The sequence below is a fragment of the Nuphar pumila genome, chromosome 13 (assembly GCF_984573655.1).
Source record: "Nuphar pumila chromosome 13, dmNupPumi1.hap1.1, whole genome shotgun sequence".
Classification (NCBI taxonomy): Eukaryota; Viridiplantae; Streptophyta; class Magnoliopsida; order Nymphaeales; family Nymphaeaceae; genus Nuphar; species Nuphar pumila.
In genome coordinates this window covers 78,839,039-78,864,777 of record NC_143261.1, presented here as the reverse complement: position 1 = coordinate 78,864,777, position 25,739 = coordinate 78,839,039, and the positions used below count along the sequence as shown (strand labels likewise).

At 39.1% G+C, this 25,739-nt stretch overlaps 1 protein-coding gene across 2 annotated transcripts in view; it reads left to right on the top strand.

The window, feature by feature from the left end:
• LOC149818821 (alpha/beta-Hydrolases superfamily protein) overlaps nt 1–25,739 on the top strand; it is an 83,614-nt gene that overhangs the window by 42,037 nt on the left and 15,838 nt on the right. For both annotated transcript variants that reach the window (XM_089984870.1, XM_089984869.1), the window contains exons 5-8: nt 2,599–2,694; nt 3,793–3,882; nt 15,864–15,956; nt 16,211–16,306. In XM_089984870.1, the coding sequence (XP_089840996.1) occupies nt 2,599–2,694; nt 3,793–3,882; nt 15,864–15,956; nt 16,211–16,306 (375 nt within the window). The remainder of the gene's footprint in view (nt 1–2,598; nt 2,695–3,792; nt 3,883–15,863; nt 15,957–16,210; nt 16,307–25,739) is intronic.

The following is a 25,739-nucleotide window of genomic DNA, read 5'->3' as shown; positions in this document are numbered from 1 at the left end:
AAGTTTGGTTCTAACTGGCAGTTATGCGATCTCTGATTGTGTGAGTGTGTTGTATCGCTCATTTGTTGTATAGCCATTGTTGTTATGGATGATTGTAACTTTGTTTATCTGTGATGGTTATTTATTTTTGAAACCATGGTATTTCGAAAGATGGTTAAAATTGATAATTTGATTGATAACATTAGTGTGTTTTCATTATAAGCTCTTTTACCTTTATTGTTTCCTCCTGTTATGCCTTTTATCTAAGTGTCATTAGATGTAGACAAGAGATGTTTATTCACACCTTCGTGTGTGATTTTAACTCATTGTTGGCATTATACTCTTGATCTAGTCGCTGATACACTTGATTTTTTAGTATCATTATATATAGACAAGAGATGTTTATTCAGACCTTCGTGTGTGATTGTAGCCCATCATTGGCATTATGTTCTTGTTCTAGTTGTTAATACACTTGTTTTTAAGTGTCATTATATGTAGAGGAGATGTTTATACACACTTTCATGTGTGTCTTTTGCCCTTTAGTGGCATGATGATTATGCTCTTATTTTAGTTGATGATATACTTGATGTTTGGAGGCTTCAGAGGTGATTGCTTGTGGTGGTCAAACTGGTGTTTTAATTTGCAAAATTCATTCATTATGATGTATGAGATTTTTTAAAATCTCTTCATAATTTTTCTAAACTCATTTGCTCATTTATGAGAAATGGTTGTTGAAATATTTTCATGCATTTTGCATTGTATATGCCTTAGTTGCATGAGTTATTCTATGATTAATTGTTTGGCATAAGCCTACATGAGTTTAATTAATGTGTTTCTAAGCATTTCATTAGTAAAATCTCTTGTGTTGCATTGTGTACACCCGTAGTGGCTATTGTAAGCATCTTGTTGCTCTTGAGATTATTCTCACTTTGTATTCCTCTTTAGTAAATTGGTGCTTGTACACTCCTCATTGGGATCGCCTTTTTTTCTTGTTTTCTAAACATGTGTTATCTCTTAAAATTGGTCCATAAGTTTTTTGGGTTGTATTGCTAATATTGTTTCTAAAATGAAATTGATCTATGTGTATTTGTTTTTTCTTAAATATTTTATTGAGTAATTTTTTGGTCAAACTGTTTTAACCAGCTAAGCATTACGACTTTGCCTAACTGCTAGTTGGATCCTTTATTTTTCTCCCTCACTCTTATATATATATATATATATATATATATATATAGAGAGAGAGAGAGAGAGAGAGAGAGAGAGAGAGGATGGTTGTATATTGAGTGTGGTGCATAAGTGTGGTAGTGAGGTTTTTCTTGTATATTTTTTGTGTTTATTTCACATTAATAAAATATTTAATTTTTATATTTTGATGCTTCTCTTGTATTTTCATGGATTATTGTATCTAGCCAAATGTGTTTTTATAATCCATTTGGATTTCATCTATGTTGTTATTTTTAGTTTCTTGTGTCTCGGGTTTTGTGACACAATTGACACCCCCCTATCCCTGTGGGTTGGCCCATCAACAGGCCATGGCCCAATCAACTGGACAGGCAGGCTTGAGTTCAAAAGCTAGTCTATGTACAACCCAGATAACAAGTGGCCTATGGGCCACTCCCCCTCTTATAAGGGTTAAAACGTGGCCCGACCTAATTCTTTGTTTGACCAGGATGCCTTGTGCATTGACATCTAAAGGTTAGGCGTTGACCAGCTCAAATGCATCTAGCCACTGTAATGAGATGTCCTCCAACAAAAGAGAATCCATGAGCTCCAAGACCACAATCACAAGGCACGAGATCACTTCACAGAAGCCTTTAAGGGCTTCACACATATAGGCCACTACTGGCACCAAAGAAAGATCAGCAAGAGCACTGACAACACTTAAAAATGTTAATTTTATTATAGAGAACTAATGCACAAAGAATGCATACATACAACAGGTGAGAGTCCCCAATATATACAAAGTAGAGAGCACCAACTAGCTGTTAGACTAGTCTAGCGGCTAGAAATACTAGCCATTAACTAGTCCTAACAGCTAGTAGACCCTATATATATATATATATATATATATATATATATATATATATATATACATTTTTACAGCCACATGCGCGGAAGCGCACAAAGCCCATCTATTGTGTGGGAGGTTGATTTCACTATGTTCTATTTTGGCAGGCAAAGAATTGTTGCTTTTCTTGATTTCAAATTACATATCATTTACATTTTCTAATGATCAAGAAAATAACATAGTAGCAGTGTAGTACTAGAGTGGTAACAAGTTAGCAACAACAATAACAGCAGTAACAGCATAACAAAGGTCACTTGACATTATTATTGAGCATTAAAGTCAAAGTACTGGGACCCTAAAATTCATTAGAATCATTGAAAATTTAATGCATGACCAAAATGATTTGGCTCTATATGTGTCTAACAGGATTGAACTTCCTGAATCTAACAAAGTTGCATCTACCCGGATGTAACACTTTATTGATGATGAATGCTAGATGTTAGATTAGTTTACTGTGTTACCCTTTTCCAACTTTATGCATTCTTTTGGCTTATCTCCATAGGTATGAGGATCAACTGCTTTATGTGGATTTTAATTCATTTTTATTGTAGTTTTGGAGATCATACATAAAAAGGCCCATGGTGTTAGTTGGTCCAAGCCTTGGTGCTGCTATCGCAATTGATTTTGCAGTCACCCATCCTAACGCTGTAAGTGACTTGCTATTGACCTGTTTCTTTTCCATCAACCGCATTCTTATATCCAGTTCCTATTATCAATACCTGGCTAAAGACATGTTTATTGATGTCATTAGCTCTCTCTCTCTCTCTCTCTCTCTCTCTCTCTCTCTCTCTCTCTTGTGTGAGTGTGTGTTTGTTGTGTGTGTGTGTGGTGGAGAAGGAGCTAATATTTGCTTAGCACCATGCTAACTATAGGGATTCAGAAGTAAAGCTCTCTTTTGCTCAAAACTAGGGGTGTCAACGGGTCGGGTTTGGTTTAGATCCAGGTAGAACCAGACTTGGACCAGATTTTTGGGTATGGTATTGGGTCTGGACCTAGGTCTAATCGGTTCTACTATAAGAGAAACCATACCCGGTCTGATAATAACTACATGAACCAAACCCGGTAAAATAATATTTTTTATCATTTTTACATTGAAAAATTGTGGGTCTTAATCAGAACTCGGGTTGGGTCCGGGTCTGGTATAAATTTTCACAAACTATACCCGGGTCCATGTATTAATCGGACCTTTGGGTCTGGACCCAGGTCTTAATCGGGTTTTCTTATTTGTTACCATACCTGGACCCGATAGGGTTTGGTCCGGGTAAACTCGACCCGTTGACACCCCTACTCAAAACTTATAAATGCATTCAGCATGGTTTACATAATAGGGGACACACTTTGCGTCATTTCAACATAAAACATCATTTTTTCAATCATGGAATTTTGTGTTTTGGGCCATTAATTTTTACAGCTCTTGAAAAGCCTATTTACACATTGCAACTTCACTTTGAAAGCATGTTCTTTATTAAACAAGATATATGTATGTTTGTTTTGGTGTTGTAATAGTGTTATCCTCTCGTTCTTGTCTTTTAAGCAAACCTGCGTAGAAAACACTGGTTTTATGAAAGTAGTTCAGTTCAAGTGTACAATTACACTAAAAGGCCAACTGTGTGGAAACATGTTCTTGTGTGCATTTTTTCTTTTCTAATTTTTCTGGATGTAAATAACCATATTTTCCTTAGATGACCTTGGATATAGAGAATATCTTTAACTTATTTATATTAGTCTGGTGTTACTTTACGCAGGTGTCAGAGTTGGTGTTGATTGATGCAAGTGTATATGCAGAAGGTACAGGACGGCTTTCCAGACTACCAAGATCTGTGGCCTATGCTGGGGTGAGGCATTTAATGCCAGAAGTTTGTAGATATTGATGCTACTTTTAGCTTTTATACAATGATTGTCACTGATGTTCTACATTCCAACTGCAATTTCATGATTGGACAGTTTTGCTCCTTGTTGATTTCTATATTTTGCATGTTGTCTCACTTTTATGATGTTTTCTTATCATCAAAATAGATATAAAATGACCATTATGATTTTATATACATGACCTCATACTGATTTTTCCCCTTCTTTTCTCTTTCGTGAACTATGTGATATACTTTGCCTTTTTATTTCTCTTCCATTTTAAGCGCTCATGCCTCTGGTCCTTTAAATGTTTTTTTTATTACATTCAGTCTGTGCTTGTTGCATGTGATTTAATTTTAGGTCAAAACTTTGTTGTATATGTTAAAAGTAATATTCATATGTCTTGAGGTGGTCATACGTAATTAAGCATAATTACGTATGCCTACTTGTAATTGTGTTACACCTAATCACCTCTTTAAATAGGTGATTAGGGTTAATGAATAAAGTACTCTCTCTCTCTCTCTCTCTCTCTCTCTCTCTCTCTCTCTCGTCTCCTTGAAATCGAGCATAGGGCTGAAAGAAAATAACATGGTATCAGAGCAGGTCTCCCTTCTGGGATGACTGCTGCCGCCGAACGTGAAGAAGGACTGGATGCCGTAGATGGGGCGACACAGTTGAAGAAACAAAAAAACAAAAACAAAAACTGTGCTGTTGTGATCGTGTTTTTTTTAGGTCACTTTCCTATCGTGATTGTGTGCTGGTGTTGATCGTGGAGAAGCTGCTGAAACAGTGATTGTGTCGTGTGCTGGTGTTGATCGTGGATAAGTTGCTGAAACAGTGATCGTGTTTTTTTTCTAGCGTGGAAGTCACTTACCGATCGTGATCGTATGCTGGTGTTGATCGTGGAGAAGCTGCTGCAATCGTGAACTGATTGTGTGTAATAACCATAATTTTTAGGCATTTATTTAAATATATTATGATATATGGGTGATTTGGGCCTGGAATCTAGTTTCGGATCCAAGACCCATAAAGGGGTATTTATGCTTAAATATTTGCGTTATATTAAAATAATATTAATATTAGTAATAAAATAGAAATATACATAAATATATAGAGAGAGAGCGAATTTGAGGATCCACAGTTGGATCCAACTTGCGGATCCATATTGATGGGGGTTAAATTATATGTATAATGTTAAATTCAAATTAAATAAATATTTAATATTAATTATAAGAAAAAATAAATAAATAAACAACTGTCGGACCCACAGTTGGACCCACAAGGATCCAACTGAGGATCCACTAGCTTTCGGCAACCCGGATCCAGTTATAAATTGGATTTGGTATCGCGGGTCACGGGTTCGGACCAGGACCCGGGACATGCCTTTTAAAACCTGTAAAAGAGAATCGTGCCTAGGGCACGATTCTTTCTATTAAGGAAAGGGGGGCAGGGGGGTTACGCAGAGCGTAACGACCCCGCGCCTCTCGGCAGAGGAGGGGGTCTGGGCCGATAAAAGGGAGTGGAGAGGGGGCCCTCTTCACTCGGGTCTCTCTCTCGTCCCTCGTCTCTCTCTCTCTGTCTGTGTACGCGCGCCGGTGGATTTGGAAGTCGCCGGTGAACTGCGGCAACCCACAAGCCATGACGAGCTCCCCTGTCACGGCAGCAGCAAGAAGCGACGCCAGCGGTCCTGTTTCGCGTCCCCAGCCTCCGATCACCGGAAGGATCGCCGGATAAGGTACGGTGCTCCTCTTGATTCTAGGTAAGGGATCGAACATGGGTTCGATCCCGTGTAATCTTTTGAGGCGAGGGTCCATGGGGACCCTTTTTGATGGCCGATTTTTGTTTCCTTGGTTACTTCGTGGATTAAATTTTGTTTTGGGGGTTTCTATCGACCCTAATCCGAAAGCCCAAATCTATGATTTTGGGGTTTCGGATTTCCATTGTGAAAGGGGTATACAAATCTCGATTTTCTGCAAAAAGGGGAATATCCAAGAAAACCCCAAATCTAACGATGTGGGGATTCTCGGTAGACTTGGAAGAAAACCCTAAACCCCATATTTGGGGAAAACTTGGCAGCTATATTATCCGAGAACGAATTCTTGGTTTTGATCATAATATTATGATATTCTCTGTTAAGAAATAAAGTGCTGGAAACTAATTCAACATAGTTATGGGGGTTTTAGTTGAGGTAACGAGGGTCTGTACGCATGTACAGATCTCTGTTCATAATAGGTTAGGTGTATAAAATCAGCATGTAGTACTAGAAAGAATCACCTATTTTGGCCGAATGAATAATTGCCATATGTATCTATCTAAGGTAATTAAGTCAGAACTCTTTACCTTTACACTACTATATTGCTTCGGGTGTATCGTAATTTTGTTGAGCAAATGAAATCTTAAATGATGTCCCTGTTAGCTTTGGAAAAAAGAAAGAAAGAAAAGAATATGTGTCATAATCAGGTTTATGCATAGTATGAGTCTCCTAATTATTCCATGATCAATGTAGTTGAAAGGTAGCGATATCCTGTACGTAATGGTCAAAGAACTATGTAAATATATATATATATATATATTCATTTAGGTCAGAGATTTATTAAGACTGTAAGAAGGACAGTTTCTGAAATTAACTGCACATGGCATTGGATAATCAAATGCATATTGTACTACATTTCTCTTGTATTCAAAACCCTGCTATGATGCATATGTCCTACTGTTTCAAATGTATGAATGAGTCGTACGCTTGAAAGATTAGTTGCCTAGTAAAATACTTGCATTCTGAAATAGTTTGTGACTGCTTAAATATGAAAATTTTGGAATATATGTGGGTATTGAGGAAGGGGTATATAACCATGCTCTCTAAGGAATCAATGGGTTGTAATTCTCTAATTGCTTGTGAGAAATTTAGACACATGCCTGGCCGAATGAACAAGATGGATTAGATACCCGAGGTGGGTATTTGGAGCTGATAATTGATGTACATTGAAAGATAAATCTAAAGATAAATTTAAACTTAATGGTTGTGTGCTTGACGGGTTTAAAGGCACAGGAGCATCAGGGTTTTTGTTGTAGAATTTGTAACATGGGAAATAGTTGGTTTTTGCTTTGGTACAGGTGTATACCTGATAAGAATGTTGTATTTCTAGAATTTGAAGTCATTTTCGGTTTGCATTTGGTTATTGTGATATCAAAGGGGATGTCTATGCCTGTAATTTGAAAGGGGATTAAAAAGGGACTGTGCGATGATCTGCATATAGGCACTTTCTTGTTAATTGATTTCCTTTATTTTTTGAAATCTGGCTATCCTCAAATGGAACACTGTTGTGTATACCGAAACAGGGGCTAGATGTGTTTGATGATGCAACACCATATAATGTTTTGAATAAGACTTAAAATTAGTATGTGTTCCAACTGACTATGTATGTATATATATATATATATATATGTTTTGGTTACTATTGATTTCCATACATTTTCGTAGTCAGCTGAATGATGTAAATCTGATTTCCTATTTTCATAAATGGATATACACAATCCTAAATAGTTAATTCATGAATAATGTGATACACTTCTGCTAGGTACATGAATTATTAATGTCTGATAGAATCTTGCATGTGTTACCTAATGTTTTGCTTTAGGTTGTTTATTAGCATAATCGACGGTGCTTGCTGGACAGCCAACTTCAGCTGATCCAGTTGGTTGGGCTGGTTGACTGGCTCAGTTGAATGAACTGAATGGACTGAGTGAAATGAATTGACTAAACTTCTAGCTAGGAGGTTGGCGGGTCTGGGATTGGTAAGCCCGACTAACTTCCCTAGCATATGGCAAAGCTTACACTTTTGCCTAGTAATTATGTAAATGTTGTTTTGTTTTCCATCATACTAGTTGTGAAATCTGGAAGGTGAGTATGATTTGGTTATTGATAATTCTTCTTGGGCATGAATGCTTGATTTATTATGTGAAGTGGTACATGTACACTCACACACTCAAAAGAAGACATGGATTTGGTTAATGCCCATATGTGATGTAGGTAACACACACATATTGAAAATGCATATGAATGAATTATGACATGCATATGTTTGGGTTTATATTTGCATGAATATATATGCTTTTGGCATTTTGGCTTAGTGTTATAAATGAAACACTATTTTGGTTTTGTTATGTGATGCACCGATGGCCTAAATGGACCATTATCGGCCTGTAGAGCCGTGGGTTTGGTTTGCTTTCACATATGTATTTAACTGCATCACTTAAACCACATAAGATGGTTTGGCACATTACTACACTGTTCTAGTGGTTTATACGGGCTGGAGTTCCGAATGGGTCCCTGCAAGGGAGGATGCGGGGTTTTCACTTTACTTTTGCATATGGTATTGCAAACTTAAAGAATTAACTTTAATAAAAAGAATAAGAACAGTGTAATATACATTCTGAGATATCTCATCTGGAGTATGAGAATCTTAGATATCCGGTCTTGGGGAGACTGTGAGGATACAAAAACTCCGTGTGCTGTAATTTTGTCCCCTGAACCCGATATTGAGGTTCTTTCTCCTGGCCACGGTTTTAGAGAGAGTCCGCCACTTTACCCGGGAGTGGTGTGTTTAACACAGCTGTTGTTTATGGTACCAAGGAAGTGGCACTCGTGGGCGTGGGGTGTCCCTTGTGTCCCCGACATTAGATGTGGAGGTCTAATGTTCCGATGGATGGTGCTGTTTCCTGATATCGATCGAGGGCTAAGTTGGAACCCAGTAATAAAATACAAATTGTGTGTTAAGCTACCCTGGGAACCTACTTGACCTCGGGGATTATACCCGTTTGGTGTATCCGCGGGCAACTGTAATTAAAAAGAGGAACTTAAGGATGTGTGCATCTAATAGGGCATGCATATGGAAAGATGGAACTTAAATGAAAGATAACAGAAGAAATCAGGCATTGCACATATTCATGCATTTTTCTGTTATGCATTAGATCATGCATGTTTGAATTATTCTTGATATCATGACATGATTTGGTGGTAGCATATGATTTACTTCTTAAAATCATGCTGCAAGGTTTAACTATTTAGTTCCTGATATATGGTACTGTTTTATTATTCTTGACTGGTGAGCATATGCAATTATTGGTAGTTATGGATATTTGAATGTTGCAAATTTTATATCTGCACTCACTCAAATCACTGCATGAAATCTTATCCATGTTCTTTCTCTCACCTGGTTTTTTTAGAAGTAGCTGTGCTCAGAATTTCGGTTCTGACACCCTACTTTGTTGGTTTTTCACAGGATATGGTGAACAGTGAAGTTGGACATGCATCTGGGGATGGATGAGAGTTATACTTGAGCCTGACGGCTTCAACAGAGGACAGAGTGGCTCTTTCTTAAATTCTTCTTGCTTCTTTCCAGTTGTCGCTTTATTTTCAGTTGAATAAAACCTTGTCTTTGAAATTTTCTTACTTATTAATAAAAGAGTTTTAGTTGGTTGATATGGATGATGATTGCAACTTCGTTTGTGGTGGTTGGGCTATCCAATGGAAAGTGAAACTGTGAGGACCCCAGATCTCTGGTAAGGTTTCCGCAACTCTTAGAAAAAAAAAATACTCCGCATTTTGAAAGGGTATGGATTGGGGTCGTTACATTGTGGGTTGAAGACGCTGCAACTGCTGATTGTAGATTGCGTCTGTAGACCTCGACTGGACAAAAAAAAAATTATAGATCAAGGTTAGATCGTTTTGATATCATCTTGGGTTTAGAATTGTTTTTAATGGATGCAGTTGAAATATTGCAGTCTGCGATCAGTTTTAAAAATAGGGATCAGTCACTGTTGCATGTCTGGGAACAGATCTTTGCTTTGGAAGATTAAATGGTAGTTGTTTCCAATCTCAACTTGATAGTCGTTGTGTATCCTTTGGTGTCGTGGTAGTGATCTGATCACTATTCTGATTTGAAACAAAGTATGCAGGAGATTATTGTTTCACATAAATAGTTGGTTGGCTAAATTTTGTTTTGTTGCCCCGGGTGAAAAATTTTACATGGCTAAGTCACGTGCTTTAGATAATCATCAAAAAGGAGAGGTCATTGGTGAATATAAGGCCTTTGCAAATCCATTTTCATATGGATGTTCAGTTAAGCTAGATGATTCGAATTATGCGAGGTGGTCTCGCACCTTCATAATGTCTGTTTCCGATCATCGGAAAAAGCATGTCTTGTTGGAATTGGAGCCCACTGAAAGAATAGGAAAATATGCCACCTGGGATGAAGACAATGACATTGTGATGTCATGGATAATGAACAGTGTACAACCACATATAGCTGATGGACTGATTTATTACACCTCAGCTAAACAAATATGGGACAATCTCTGTGATACATATTCTCATGAAACTAATGTTAGTCGTATTCTACAAGTTGAGCAGGAGATTTATCAGTTGCAACAAGGAGATCAGACTTTAGCGCAATACTATGCCTCAGTTAAATCTGCTTTTGAGAGGCTAAATGCACACAGACCCTTATGTTGCACCAAACAGAAGATCCATCAGGAGCAGACTATGGTTGCTCGTTTTCTTACAGGGTTGTCATCGGAATTCTCGGTTGCCAAAGTCCAAATGCTAACGAGTTCTGATGTTCCTACTCTAGCAGAGTCCTATAATCGTCTGAGTAGGCTTGCCATCACTCTTCCTCAAACTCATTCTGAATCACAGGCATCTGCCCTAGCAATCACCTCAAGTCGTGGAAGAGGTACTTTCTTGAGTTTTCGAGGAAGAGGTCGAGGTCGTAGCACTGGAGGTAGAGGCAGACCTCAATGTACATATTGTGGTGAAATTGGACATCTATAAGATAGGTGGTGGGATAAGACTGGCCGTCCTCCTATTCCATCACCTAAATTGAATGCATCTAAGGCTCAAGTTGTTAATCTCGAGGCAGAGAACCACACCACCTCCTCCAGCGATTCAGTTATTCTCAGTCGTGCAGAGTATGATGAACTGATGTCTCACCAGCTTCCCAGTTTGAGTGCCCCTATGCCTGTTGCGGATGTGGCATGCTCTACAGGTGATAGCCTGAGTTATCAAGGTAGTAGATGGATTATTGATTCTGGTGCCTCTAGACATTTGTGTGGGATTTCCCATAATTTTTTTAAGCTATATCCTATTGCAGAACCTCGCAATGTTATACTTGCTGATGGGAGATCTTCTCCTATTGTAGGCCAAGGAAACATTCCTATATCCCCCACACTTCAATTGACTAATGTCCTTCATGCTCCTTCATTTCCTCAGAACTTACTATTTGTTAGTCGTATTGCTAAGGAGAATAATTGTAGGGTGATATTTGATCTTGCGTGTTGCATTTTTTAGGACTTGTTGACGGGGAAGCAGATTGGTGGAGGCCATGAGGAGGGTGGTGTCTATTATCTACATCAGGATCCATGAATTCTGTGTCTGAGCCATCTTCCAGTACCTATCAGTGGCATCTCCGTCTTGGTCATGTTCCTTTGCCAAAGCTTCGTAGACTTATTCCTCAGATTTCTCCATCTGATTCATTCCAGTGTGACGCCTGTCAATTGGGCAAACATCACAGAAGCTCCTTTCCTTCTTGTCAGAGTCCATCGAGTCAAACAATGTTTGAGATTTTGCATGTTGATGTATGGGGACCTAGTAGAGTTCCTAGTCGGTCTCAGTGTCGTTATTACTTAGTTATTGTTGATGATTTTTCCAGATTGTCATGGGTTTTCTTAATAAAAGAAAGGTCTGAGGTTGCCTCCATTCTTATATCTTTAATTATTGAAATAAAGACTCAGTTTCAATCTCTCGTCAAGATTATCCGCACAGATAATGCTCTTGAGTTCAAATCCAATGAATTGTTACAATTTTATCGAAGCCGTGGCATTCGTCCTCAAACTACTTGTGCCCATACATCTCAGCAAAATGGCGTTGCTGAAAGAAAACATAGGCATCTTCTAGATGTAGCTCGCACCCTTATGTTGCAATCAAATATGTCACCCTCATACTGGGGGGACGTTGTTCTCACTGCTTGTTATCTCATTAATCGTATGCTATGTCACATGGGTGCGGGTGCGGGTGCGGGTGCGACACGGGTGCGGCACAATTTTAAAATTTTTGGACACGGGGACTCGGCAAAAAAAATATATATATATATATATATATATATATATATATATATATATATATATATATATATAATTTTATTTTATTTTTAAAATGCCACAGCTGACAGCATAGTCTGTGTGTCTGTGCACAGGCACAGGCACAGACTGTGCACTGTGCACAGGCACAGCACTGTGCACAGGCTGTGACTGTGCACACTGCACAGCACTGTGCACAGGCATAGACTGTGCACTGTGCACAGGCACAGACTGTGCACAGGCTGTGACTGTGCACACTGCACAGACTGTGCACAGTCAGGCAGCACAGTCACAGTCTGCACTGTGCCTTTTTTTATATATATTTTTAAGCAAAAAAAAATAAAAAAATGGTTTTTTAGGGACATTTTTGGACTCGGTCAAAGTTGACCGAGTCCAAAATGTGGACGGACTCGGCCTGGACTCGTTGACCGAGTCCGACTCGGCGTTGACCGAGTCCGACTCGGCGTTGACCGAGTCCGGGCCGAGTCCGAAGCCGCACCCGTGTCGGGGCGTGTCGACTCGGGTGCGGCACCTCCTTAGCCGAGTCCGTGTGACATAGATCGTATGCCATCTTCATCTTTGGAAGAACAAATTCCCTTCACATTCTCTATCCTAATGCTCCTTTGTTCCCAATTGCTCCAAAAGTATTTGGATGTGTTTCCTTTGTTCATAAACTTGGACCTAACCGTGATAAATTGTCTGCCCAAGCTATCAAATGTGTATTTCTTGGATATCCGAAAAATCAAAAAGGCTACTGGTGCTATGATCTCGTCTCCCAGCGAGAGTATGTTAGTGCAGATGTATCTTTCTTTGAATCTGTTCCTTATTTTTCTACCACTGCATCCAGACTGCATGTTGAACAGGGAGATACCTTGCCTCTTCCCATTCCTCCTTTTCCTTTGGGGTCATTTTCTATGTCTATCTCTCATTCTCAGTCTCCCACATTTGCTCGGTACCAGGATCCTCCTCTGGTGTACACTCACATCACAATCAGCACCTACACCATCGCCTTCTTCAGAAGTGAGTTCTCCTGAAAATATTACGATGTCTAATGTTGATGATGACAGACCTATTGCTCTCAGAAAAGGAAAAAGGCAATGCACATTACATCCTATCTCCAAGTTTGTTACTGAGGCACGACTTGGGGTTCACGTGAGGAATTTTATCTCTGCTTTATCTGCCACTTCTGTCCCACTTAATCATGTCCCACTTAATCATCAACAAGCATTATTAGATCCTAAGTGGAAGCAAGCAATGCAGGTCGAGATGGATGCCTTGCTCTCATGTGACACATGGGATTTGGTTGTTCCTCCCACTGATGCAGATATCGTTGGATGTAAGTGGGTCTACACCATTAAGTACAACTTGGATGGCTCAATTGAAAGGTACAAGGCCCGGTTGGTTGCTAAAGGGTATACTCAAACATATGGAGTTGACTTTTTTGAGACCTTTTCTCCAGTAGCCCGCCTTGGGACTATTTGGTTGGTCATATCTGTAGCTGTCCATTATGGATGGAGTTTATGTCAGTTAGATGTGAAAAACGCCTTCTTATATAGAGATCTATCTAAGACAGTGTACATGCAACAACCTTCCGGGTTTGAGGTTCAGGGGGAGTGTAGCAAGGTGTGCAAACTAAAGAAAGCTATATACGGTCTCAAACAAAGTCCACGTGCATGGTTTCAGAAGTTATTTGAAATTATGTCTGCATTTGGCTTCAACAGGTCATCTTCAGATCACTCCTTGTTTATCAAGAAAACCTCCGCTGGTATTGTGGTTATGGTTGTATATGTAGATGATATTATATTTACAGGGAGTAGTGCAAAGGATATCTCAGACACAAAGATTCATCTTCAAAAGCATTTTGTCACAAAAGATCTCGGTTCTCTTAGATATTTCTTGGGCATAGAAGTGGCCAGAAACAGTGAGGGGTTAGTCCTATCATAAAGAAAGTATGTACTTGATCTACTGCAGGAAACAGGAATGTTAGGCGCCAAACCAGCCAATATATCAATGGATCCTAAACTGCATATGTATGATGAAGAAGCAGAACCTATTGACAGTGGAAGTTTTAGATCCCTGGTTGGCAAACTTTTATATGTCACTGTAACACGGCCAGATATCTCCTTAGCAGTGAGTAAGATAAGCTAATTCATGGACAAACCTACTCGAGTGCATTGGCAGGCAGCTATGATGATTCTCAGGTATTTGAAATCCTCTCCTGGAAAGGGATTGCTATATGAACAAGGCTCAAACCTTGATATAATTGCATACTCAGATGCAGACTATGCAGGGGCCATCGATGATAGAAAGTCCACCACAGGGTTCTGCGTGTTTGTCGGAGGAAACTTAATTACTTGGAGAAGTAAGAAACAAATTGTGGTAGCTCATTCCAGTGCTGAATCAGAATATAGAGCTATGGCTCAAACTGCTGCTGAAATGATGTGGGTTAGGTCCATTCTAAAAGATCTACAAGTGTTGATTCCATCCCCAATGTTCATGATGTGTGATAATCGAGCAGCTACCCATATAGCTAACAATCCTGTTTTTCATGAGAGAACGAAACACATTGAAGTTGATTGTCACTATATACGTGACTTAGTGCAGGCGGGGCATATTTCTACTAGTCATGTGACGTCTGAAGACCAAGTTGCAAACGTCTTCACCAAGCCTCTCGCAAGTGCAGGTTTCTCAAGATGTTGCAGCAAGCTGAGCATGATAGATATATATGCTCCAGCTTGAGGGGGAGTGTTAAAAGTAATATTCATATGTCTTGAGGTGGTCATACGTAATTAAGCATAATTATGTATGCCTACTTGTAATTGTGTTACACCTAATCACCTCTTTAAATATGTGATTAGGGTTAATGAATAAAGTACTCTCTCTCTCTCTCTCTCTCTCTCTCTCTCTCTCTCTCTCTCTCTCTCTCCTTGAAATCGAGCATAGGGCTGAAAGAAAATAACAGTATACTTTTTACAGGGTTGAGTCATGTATATGCTTTCCAGCATTCACTTTTATTGTGTTAACATATTTTCATAGCCATATATTTGAAGCAGTTGGACTTCTTTCCCCTGTTTGAGTTCTTAGAAAAGTCATAGAGAATGTCTCTAAAGAAGAAGCAAAAGGTTACAATGCTTGCAAGGCAAGACCACTAAAGTTGGTAGAAAGGATTCATTCTACCAGCTCAAATTTTTTTTTTTTTGCATAATTTTATGATCAATTGTTGACAATTTTTTTAACATGGTGATAATCCATAATTTTCTAGCATGAAAACTCAAAAGGAAAAAGAATCTCTGGTAGTTTCTCCTGGGAGTAGGATGATTACTGTGTCTTGGTTCCATATCCTCTCAAGGGCACAAATAGTATAGCATATGGTGCCGGGCTATGATCAAGACCTTTTCACTTCAATATCTTGTATTTTGGCATTCTTCTGTTAGTCAATATGTGTATTTCTTCATTGGTTTTGATAGTGTATCATCTGTTCATGGATAGAAATCCATCTGTTCCACATATCCACATATTGTTCATGAGATTTTTTTAATTTTTTTCCTCAAATTATTTGGTTCTGCATCTCATATGTACATAAAATTAGGGATGGTGAAGCTAATACAAATTACATGCGAATCTAATTTACTACAAATGCTTAATATTGAGTAATAGGCTCAGCGTTTTTTTCACATGGCTAGCATTTGAAATTCCATGATTTAGTTCCTCATGAAGTGTGCTTCCTCCTGTTCGTTTGATTTTATTTTCTTTCTGCTGTTACTTTTATTGGTATTCTATCATTTGCAACTTTTTGTTGAATCTGCCTATTTTATGAGCTTCAAATTTTCTTTAGGTTTCCATATTAAAGTCCAAGCCCTTGAGGTTGTTTGCTGGTATGGGGACATTCAACGACAGTTCACTCTTGTCTCTCATGGATAGAACAAATGTAAGCATTTTTGTACACTTTGTAATGTTTCTTGATGTTACTTATCCTAAGATTCATGTGGTTAGACAGTAGTGAGTCATGAATGTAGAAACTCAGGTGCATATTAATGGATGAGTTGGCAGCTTTGCCAGTCATTAGTCAAACTTTTAGGAGAGAAAAACACAGCCCAGAATCTGATTTGAACTCACAACTCTTTGCATGTTTAGTGCTCAAAGTGTACTGAGATGAATATTCTCATTTTTTTCCTTAATCAGGTGGGACGCCTGCATTGCTTGCTTCCTTGGTGGGAAGATGCAACTGTCGATTTTATGCTTAGTGGGGGCTACAATGTTACCGATCAGATTACTCAGGTATAGTAAATGCAGTTAATATCCTTGTTGATGTATATGTGGGCATTTTCATTTGATATTGCTTAAGTTGCGGTTTCATTGGATTTGGTTTTACCATACCTCACCTAAATCTAACCCAGTGGAAGTCAGGCTTGTACTAACCCATGTAAACAGCAGAGTCCATGTACAAGGTGGATATGGACCTGGTTTCAGTGTTTCTAACCAGACAGGAATCTAACCTGATGACATATGGTCCAATCCACTTGTGTTCAAATTTTACAGAAGAAAAAGAAGAGTTTGGCTGTCGGTAAAGAAAGAAAAAAAGAAGGGGTTTACTTCTGGCTGCACACAAGCAGAGCCAAACCAAGGGCCAGAGCTGTTTGAGCTTTGCTCAATGCTTTTAGGCCTAGGCTGAAGCTCGGCTCTAGCCTGAGTCAAGCTTGAACACTTTGTTAAAGCTCAACTCAGTTACACTCACGCAAAGCTCATAAAAATTTTACTTTTTCTAAGAAAAGCAGTAAAAAGGAGAGAGTGAGACTTAAGATATGCCTTTTGGGGGTCTTGATGGCATGCAGTTGATTTGATAAACGGTCATACACGCCACCTCAGCCCAATAGTGCTTAGGTACACACCCACCAAAAAGCAAAGCTTGAGTAGTTTCCAAAATATGTCCATTCTTCCTCTCATCCATACCATTCTACTATTTTTTATGAATAATTCTTTTCTCTTGCCGGAAACTCTAAAACTTATGACTAATATATCTCCCTCTAAATCCGAGCGAAGGTCTCTAATCCTTATAGAAAATTGAGTCTCAATCCTAGCAAAAACTTCTTAAAGATTTCAAACAACTCATTTATATTCTTGATAAAGTAGATCCACGTGAATCGTGTGTAATCATCAATAAAAGTAATAAAATAGCTAGAACCACCCTTAGACAAAACCAGTGAAGGACCCCAAACATTTGAATGAACAAGGTCAAGACCTCCATCTATCTCCTTGGATCCAAATGGTAAGGCATGACTCTTTGTTAGCCTGCAACTCTCACATTTCCTTTGCATGATCTGACACAAAAATTTTAGATCCACCCAAACTGTTCGAAGACAAGATACTGCAGTTTAGAACTAGAAATATGCCCGTCGTTGATGACACAATATAGACTCATCCAAAATTGTTGCTCCTAAACCACCTCCAAGTCTCTTCTAACAACTCAAGAGAAAATATTACATTGCAATTATGTTTAGTGATTTGACCAACAGAGATAAGATTCATAGCTAAAGAAGGGACATGAAAAACTTGAGAGATATTCAAGTTGCTCCCAAGACAAGGCATGTAAGTAACAAATCCAACCTTGGATACAAACATAGAGGATCTATCTCTGCAGTATGAAATGTGCCACTACAAGGATGATAGTTAGTCAAACTCTTGTGTACTCACGGGACATGATACACCTGAGCTTTTTAACCAACTTGTAGAAATACTCAAAATACCAACAGAGGCAGTAACAGAAAAGATAGGAGCTAAAGAAGAAGAGACAATATCATCAGACTGAATAAGAGGCTGAGCAACAAACCAAAGATCTGAAGAGTTTACTGCACAAGGAGTACAATGAGCACTCATCTCAAATGGCAAAATATTCTTGGGCTTATCCACTTCTCCAGCACAAGCAACGGTGAGGGTCCCATTGTTCATTTTCTTCAACACTGGGCAATCCTTTATATGTTAGAAATGGTATCCCACCTTCAGCATAGAAGAAAGAGAAGCAGAGAGGGAGAGAGATATCGATGGCTGCAGAAAAAACCCACACACTTAAGGTCTGCTGTATTCTGTATTAGATATACACACGTACATTTTATTAGGGTACAAAAACACCCTTTACACAAAGTATAGAATTTACAACATGCCATTAATGAGCATGTGTTTAAATACAACTTAAAAGCATGGGTCTGGATCTAGTCGTGATAATCTTTTCACCCTCCTTCAAGTTGGACATGGTTTTGAACCATGAACAACTTGCCTTTTAACATCCAAAATCTGTCTTTGATAAGTCCTTTTGTAAACAAGTCAGCAACTTGATCAGCAGTCCGAACGTATTCTGGTTCAATTTCCTTCTCTTCGACCTTTTGTCTTACAAAATGCTGATCAATTTCAATATGCTTGACACGACTGTGATAGATGGGATTGAATGACATGTTGATAGCACTTTGATTGTCACACAAGAGAATGCTTTTAGAAATCGATTATCCTACTTCTGTCAACAGGTGTTTGATCCAAGTCACTTCGGCTGTAGCAGCTGCCATTGATTTGTATTCAGCTTCTGTGCTCAACCTGGCAATGGCCTTTTGTTTTCTACTGCTTCAGGAGACAAGATTTATCCTGAGACTGATCTACGCTCATCTGGATCTCCTGCCCAATTTGCATCTGTGTAAGTAAGAAGTTCATGTATGTGATGGTCATGCATACTCTTTCTGTATAGAAGACCATCGCCAATAGTTCCCTTCAAATATCGAAGAATGCGTTTAACAGCTTCCATATGTTCAATATGTGGTTCGTGCATGAACTGGGATACTTGATTGACCGAATAGACAATGTCAGGTCGAGTGAAGGTAAGATACCGAAGCATTCCGACTACCCTGCGATATCCTGTAGGGTCCTCATACAAATCTCCATCTTGAGAACTTAGTTTCTGATGAAGTACACTGGGCGTGCTTAGGGGCTTGCAGTCTGTCATACCTGCCTTGCTAAGAACATCAAGAGTATACTTATGTTGAGTAAGTGCCATACCTTCAGGAGTCCTATCAACTTCTACTTCAAGAAAATATCACAGTTTACCAAGATCTTTCATCTTAAATCTGTGGTTCAAAAGTTCTTTGACCTGTTCAATATGTTCATTAGAGTTACCTGTAATGATAATGTCATCAACATATATCAATAACAGGGTAACTATATTTGCACATTTGAATATGAAAAGAGAATGGTCAAGAAGAGATCGACTAAACCATATTTTTCTACTTCAAGAGAGAAACTATCAAACCAAGATCGAGATGCCTGTTTCAAACCATATATAGCTCTCTTTAATTTGCACACGTATCCTTTGGAGTTCCCTTCAGCATACCCAGTGGGTTGCTCCATATATACTTCCTCCTTCATAGTTCCATGGAGAAAGGCATTTTTTACATCCAGTTGACTAAGAGTCCATTGGTGTTCAATAGCCAATGACAATATAATGCGGATAGTACTCATTTTCACGACTGGACTGAAGGTCTCATCATAGTCTTCTCCTGGCTTCTGTGTGAAGCCTTTGGCAACCAGTCGAGTCTTGTATCGCTCGATAGTACCATCCGGCTTATACTTTATCTTATACACCCACTTTGAACCAACCACATTTCGATTGTGTGGTCTGGGAACTATATCCCAAGTGTCACACTCATGAAGAGCCTCCATTTCTTCGTTCATAGCTTCAATCCATCTTTTAGAATTTACTGCTTGATAAAACGTGGTGGGTTGATCTTCTTTGCCCAAGACAGTTAAGAAAAGTTGAAAATCCATTGTGAAATTCTCATAACTAACCCACCTATCAATAGGATGTCGAGTCCGGGTAGACCTTTTGTGTACAGGTGATTGAATGGAAGCAGATGGAGAATTCAGCTCCTGATTAGGGTTGGGGAAGATCTCCTTCTCACGTCGAGAGTAAACAATGCCTTTATACCTTTCGGGAGCCAATGATGATTCAGAGATCACACTTTTCTTAGTTCTTTGCACAACAGTAGACACGTTTGCCTCATCTCTTCGATTACAGTCTGTACAGCAAACACCATCAATACTAGAAAAGAGATCTGAGTTGAGCCAAGGGTGGTAAGTTTCAATTTCAGGAGTGACTACATTATGACCAAAATTGGATTCATCAAACACAACATTTCCGGATATCTTGATGCATTTGCCCACGGGATCATAGCATCTATATCCTTTGTAGTCATCAGCATATCCCACAAATCTGCACTGTAAGGCTTTATCTTGAAACTTGTGTCGCATTGAACTGTCAACATGAACATAACATAGACACCCAAATACACGCAAATCGTGATAATTTGGATGCACACAATGCAAAGAAAAATAGGGTGATTTGTTTTTCAAGATATTCATGGGCAATCGATTTATGACATAGACTGTTGTATGAAAGGCCTCTGCCCACAAGGTAACTGGAAGATTACTATCATGCTCATTGCACTTTCAACAATATGGCGATGCTTCCGTTCAGCAATCCCATTCTGTTGAGGTGTATGAGGGCAAGACACCTGCCTACTTATTCCATTTGTCTGGAGGAAATTAATAAAGTCATTTGAAGAGAACTCACCCCCTCCATCACATTGGAAACATGTAATATTCTCAGAGAATTTATATTGAACAAAGGTATGAAAATTCTGAAACAATTTGAAGGTTTCAGATTTACTTTTCATGAAGAAAATCCATGTATATCGAGAATAGCTATCAACAAAAATGAGATAATATCTAGTGCGAGACGTGGAAGGAACTGGAGCGGGACCCCAAACATCATAACATATAATTTCAAATGGTCTTGAAGTTCTTTTATTAATGGAATGAAATGGAAGAACATGACTCTTACACTGAAGACAACTTGAACATTTTTTATTATCGACATTTAAATTCAAACTTGACTTGGGAATAAGACCGCTTGAAACAAGCTTATCAATAAAACGACTACTACAATGACCCAGACGACCATGCCAAAGATTCGGCTCAATACATTCAGAAAGATTAAAAACTCTCAGGAGAAGCTGATGATGATGAAGTGAGCTTCAAGATGGAATCAACAGGTTGAACACGAGAGGAAGGATTCTCTTGGAACACGTACATCTTCCCTTGTCGTTTTCCTTCAGCGAACGTTTCCCTCGTGTGAAGGTCCTTAACATGAACAGAAAAAAGGGGTAAACTCGACTGAAGCATTAATGTCATCGACAAGTTTAGAGACTGAAACAATATTTTTCTTGATATTAGGAGCATGAATGACATTTGAAAGAGCAAGAGAAGAGTTTGACATAGGAATTACAGAATTTTCAATGTGCGAAATATGGTGACGAGACCCATCTCCAGTGACAATACTATTTCTACCAACATAAGGAGCAAGATTTAGGAGCTTACCAGCATCACCAGTAACATGGGTGGCTGCACCAGAATCAACATACCAAGTACCGTGATCATTTTGTTTGATGTTCAATTTAGCCAAGGCATATAACAACAGTTGCTTGACTTCCCCAGTATTCTTCAATGTATCTATTCCCTTTCTTGTCTCCAATTGTTTCTCTCGGTTTTGTGGGTTATACCAGCAATTTGCTTTGATGTGCCCCCTTTTGTTGCAGAGAAAGCAGGTAGGTATCGTCCTTTGCCTTTGCAGATTAGGAGACATACTGGGAGTAGGTAAAATTTCACGGGTTCTTTGTCAATTCTTCTCTTGACCTCCCCTTTCCTGAGATTCCCACCTGCCACATCCTCGACCATATGTAACACTTGTGGCAAGGACCTCATGTGCTCCAATGGGATTATGAATACCTTCAGAGAATCCCTTCAAGGTCATCTCATATTGTAAGAGCTTAGCACGTAGATCTTCAAAAGTAGGTAAGTCTGGCAAACACAGCAAGGAAGTAACCATCATGTGATAATCGGGTCCCAGCCCGCTTAAGGTTTGTTGCACCATATCTTTGTCACTGACCGCGTAACCCACGATGGCCAACTGATCTGTGATAGTCTTCATTTTGTTTAAGTACTCCATGACTGTCATGGAGTCCTTCCTCAACATTTGAAACTCTTTCTTTAAAAATAAAATTATGGCCTGAGAAACTTGAGAATATGTCTGAACAAGACGATGTCATAACTGCATAGCTGAGCAATCATCTGGGATTGCCACAAGCACCTTTTGTGACAAAGTGGAAGTGATGTAGGCAACCAAAGCCTGATCTCGCTTCATCCAGGATACATACTCTGGATTTCTAACAAATGTAATTGAAGTTTCACCCTCTCCATTCTTGCCTTCTTGTGATAAGAACTCTGGAGGGACAGGAACAGAGTCATCCAGATGTCCAGAAAGATCCTGACTCCTTATGAATGGGATGATTTGTCTCTTCCAGGTTAAAAAGTTGGAATTGTTCAGTTTCTCAGACACAAGCTGACTGAGAAAGTTGGAAGATAGACCAGAGTGCGAAGAAGGGAATGAGTCCATAGTCAATGGGTGAAAAACAAGAAGGATTAAGAGACCGGAAAGGAAAATCACTTTTAGAGCAAACAAAGTAAACTCGAAACTCGGCTGCTGGGTTTTTTTTTTGACCTGCAGACCCGAGACAGAAAACAGAATATGCAGTGAGAAAGAAAAGAAACTGCTCTAAAAGAAATATGGATCAATCAGCAAGAAGGCACGTTAATATGAAAATAACGTGTTTTATCTAATCATGTTTTCTTTCTAAAAGGGAAAATTCCAAAGTTGAGAGGTAGGCAAAATGATCTTAATCAATTAAGGAACTACAGCGAACGCACAGAAGTAGACAGATTAGATTCAGTTCTGACCTTAATTATGAGGAAAGATAAGGGACGGGTTTGACGTGATTTCAATCTTTGAAATCACGCAAACATGAATTCAGATTTGCGGGAAATAAAAAAAAATATTTATGGATCAGAAAAGAATATGTTGTATGAAGAGAGGAATAGAGAAAGAGGAAAGAAACATGATAAGAAGAAATCGTTGGATTGAGAAGAAGGGAAGAAGTGATGAAAATCAAGAGGAAAATACCTTAGAGAATAGCAAGGAGGCTAGACACGATCTTCAAGGGATCTGTTGCTCTGATACCATGTTAGAAATGGTATCCCACCTTCAGCATAGCAGAAAGAGAAGCAGAGAGGGAGAGAGATATCGATGGCTGCAGAAAAACCCCACACACTTAGGGTATGTTGTATTCTGTATTAGATATACACACGTACATTTTATTAGGGTACAAAAACACCCTTTACACAAAGTATAGAATTTACAACATGCCATTAATGAGCATGTGTTTAAATACAACTTAAAAACAGATTGGGTCTGGATCCTAAGTTCTAGACCCAGTCGTGATAATCTTTTCATTATAGAAGCAACCAATAAAGCTCATGTCACTTTTGAATCTTTCATATCTTCCATTTGTCCGCCTCAAACTCCAAAATCCTTGCCCTTCATATCACTCCAACCCCAACTACAATTTAAAGGAAGCTACACAAAGTCAACAATCACATCCAAACAAGATCCAAGAATCTGTATATGTCACCCAACCACAATTCAAGCAAGATATCTGTTATATTGTGCCTTTACCAAAGACAACTTGCAAATGACTTCCACCAATGGCCACACTAAACAAAAGTCAATAACATACAACAAATCACCCCTTCCGACAACACAAACCCCCAAATATCTTTAAGAATGTTGGACAAAGGGTACCAACCACAGCAAACACGAGCACTCTATGCTATGAAAGACCAAAAGAGAAGACACCATGCAATGCTTCAAATGACACCACAAGATTTAAGCTATTGGCACAAGGCAATAAGATAAAGACTTGCCAAGAACTGCACCAACTGTTAGTTTTGGATCATGGATCCGACCTACACCACATTCCAAGGATCCACCTTGGGATGCGTGGGCGGTGGCATATTGTAATTTATTTTTATTACTTGTGTAATGTTATACTTTGTACAATACATATAAATAGTAATAGAAAAGGGAAAACCCTATTGTCGCCGACTCCCCTCTTCTCTCTTTACCTCCCTTTGTCTCTTGCAGGTTGATCTTTCTCACATGGTATCAAAGCACAGGCGCGGAAATCAATTATCTAGAAGACCTATAAGGACCAACACGTGCTTCTAAAGGACGTAGGATTTATTTCTGGGTTTTTTTCCTTCATCAGATTTATTTATTTCTCTTTTCCTTAATCCTTTTTCACGTCATTCTAGTTTCTCTTTTCATTCTCAATATTTTTCTGGTACGCACGTATTAATATTCTGTTCCAGACTGCCGAATCTTTGATTTTCTCCCCAAAAATATCTATGTTCAACATTTTTCTGGTTCGCACGTCACAATCTCTTTTTCACGTCACTACTCCTCTGTGTGACGAAGGCACTGATATTATTTTCAGCACACAGCATTGCTGGTTTTCTCTCAGTACACTATCAGTACAGTCGGCACTCTATTTTGGTATCATCCTATTCCTATTTCCTATCTGTTATTACATCTCATTCTTCATATAATCCATGGATTCCAAGCTTAACCCTAGTTTTCTTACTCACCTCATGACCCACAAGTTATCCCATGATAACTACTTGCTTTGGAAGCGTCAGATTGTGCCTTTTATTCGCAGTCATGGTCTTTATGGGCATCTAGATGGGCGATCACCCGCCCCACCTACACATATTCTGCAAGAGATAATAGGTGAAGATGGGGAAGGCGAGTCAACTTCGAACCACCAATCCTGCTTATGATATATGGGTACAACGGGATCAAACATTAGTTGCTTACATAACTTCCACACTTTCTGATCGTGTTTTACAAACTATTTCTGATGATCAATCTGCTGCCGAGTTGTGGAATGGACTAGCTCATTCCTTTTCTCAGGTTTTCGAATCTCGGGCTTTGCAACTCAAGTGGCAATTCCAATCCATGCGAAAGGGAGACAAATCTATTACAGAGTTCATGGGGGATGTCAGGGTGATTACAGATCAGTTAGCTGCCATTGGAAGTCCTGTATCTGATAAGGATATGGTACAACAGGTATTAGGTAGCCTTGGACCTGAATATCGCATGTTTTGCACGGCACTCCAGGTTGTCTCGATTCTTCCATGTTTTGATGATCTTCAATCTAAGCTTTTGCAATATGAGGTCAGTTTAGATCAGGAACACGCGTCAGATGATGCTCATCCTGTGATGATGGCACATACGCCCATTCAAACAGGAGTCTTATTTACTCCTCCTCGTCCCAATGGAACACCTATGAACAAAGGAGGATTACTACCTACACCAGGTGGAGGAGGTAGTGGCTCAGGCAGTGTATCACGAGGGGGACGTGTTCCTACTTGTTTTCTATGCAATAAGTGGGGACATGTTAAAGCAAATTGCTGGTACAATCCTCAGAACCGGAATAAAACAGGGAGGCCAGATAGTAGGCCAGGGCAGAAGGCAATTCAAACGTTTGCACGCACTCCTCAGGGACAGGTTCTTCCACAGGACGTACAAAATATCCTTATGACTACTTTCAATCAGATGAACTTGCGCCAAAATGATGAAGGTATATGGTATATTGATTCAGGGGCAGCAGCACATGTTACTTCTGATGCAGGTAAATTTTCTCACTTGACTCCTTACACTCGTAATGGCACTATAGTCATAGGAGATGGATCTCACCACCCCATCTCTCACACTGGAAAT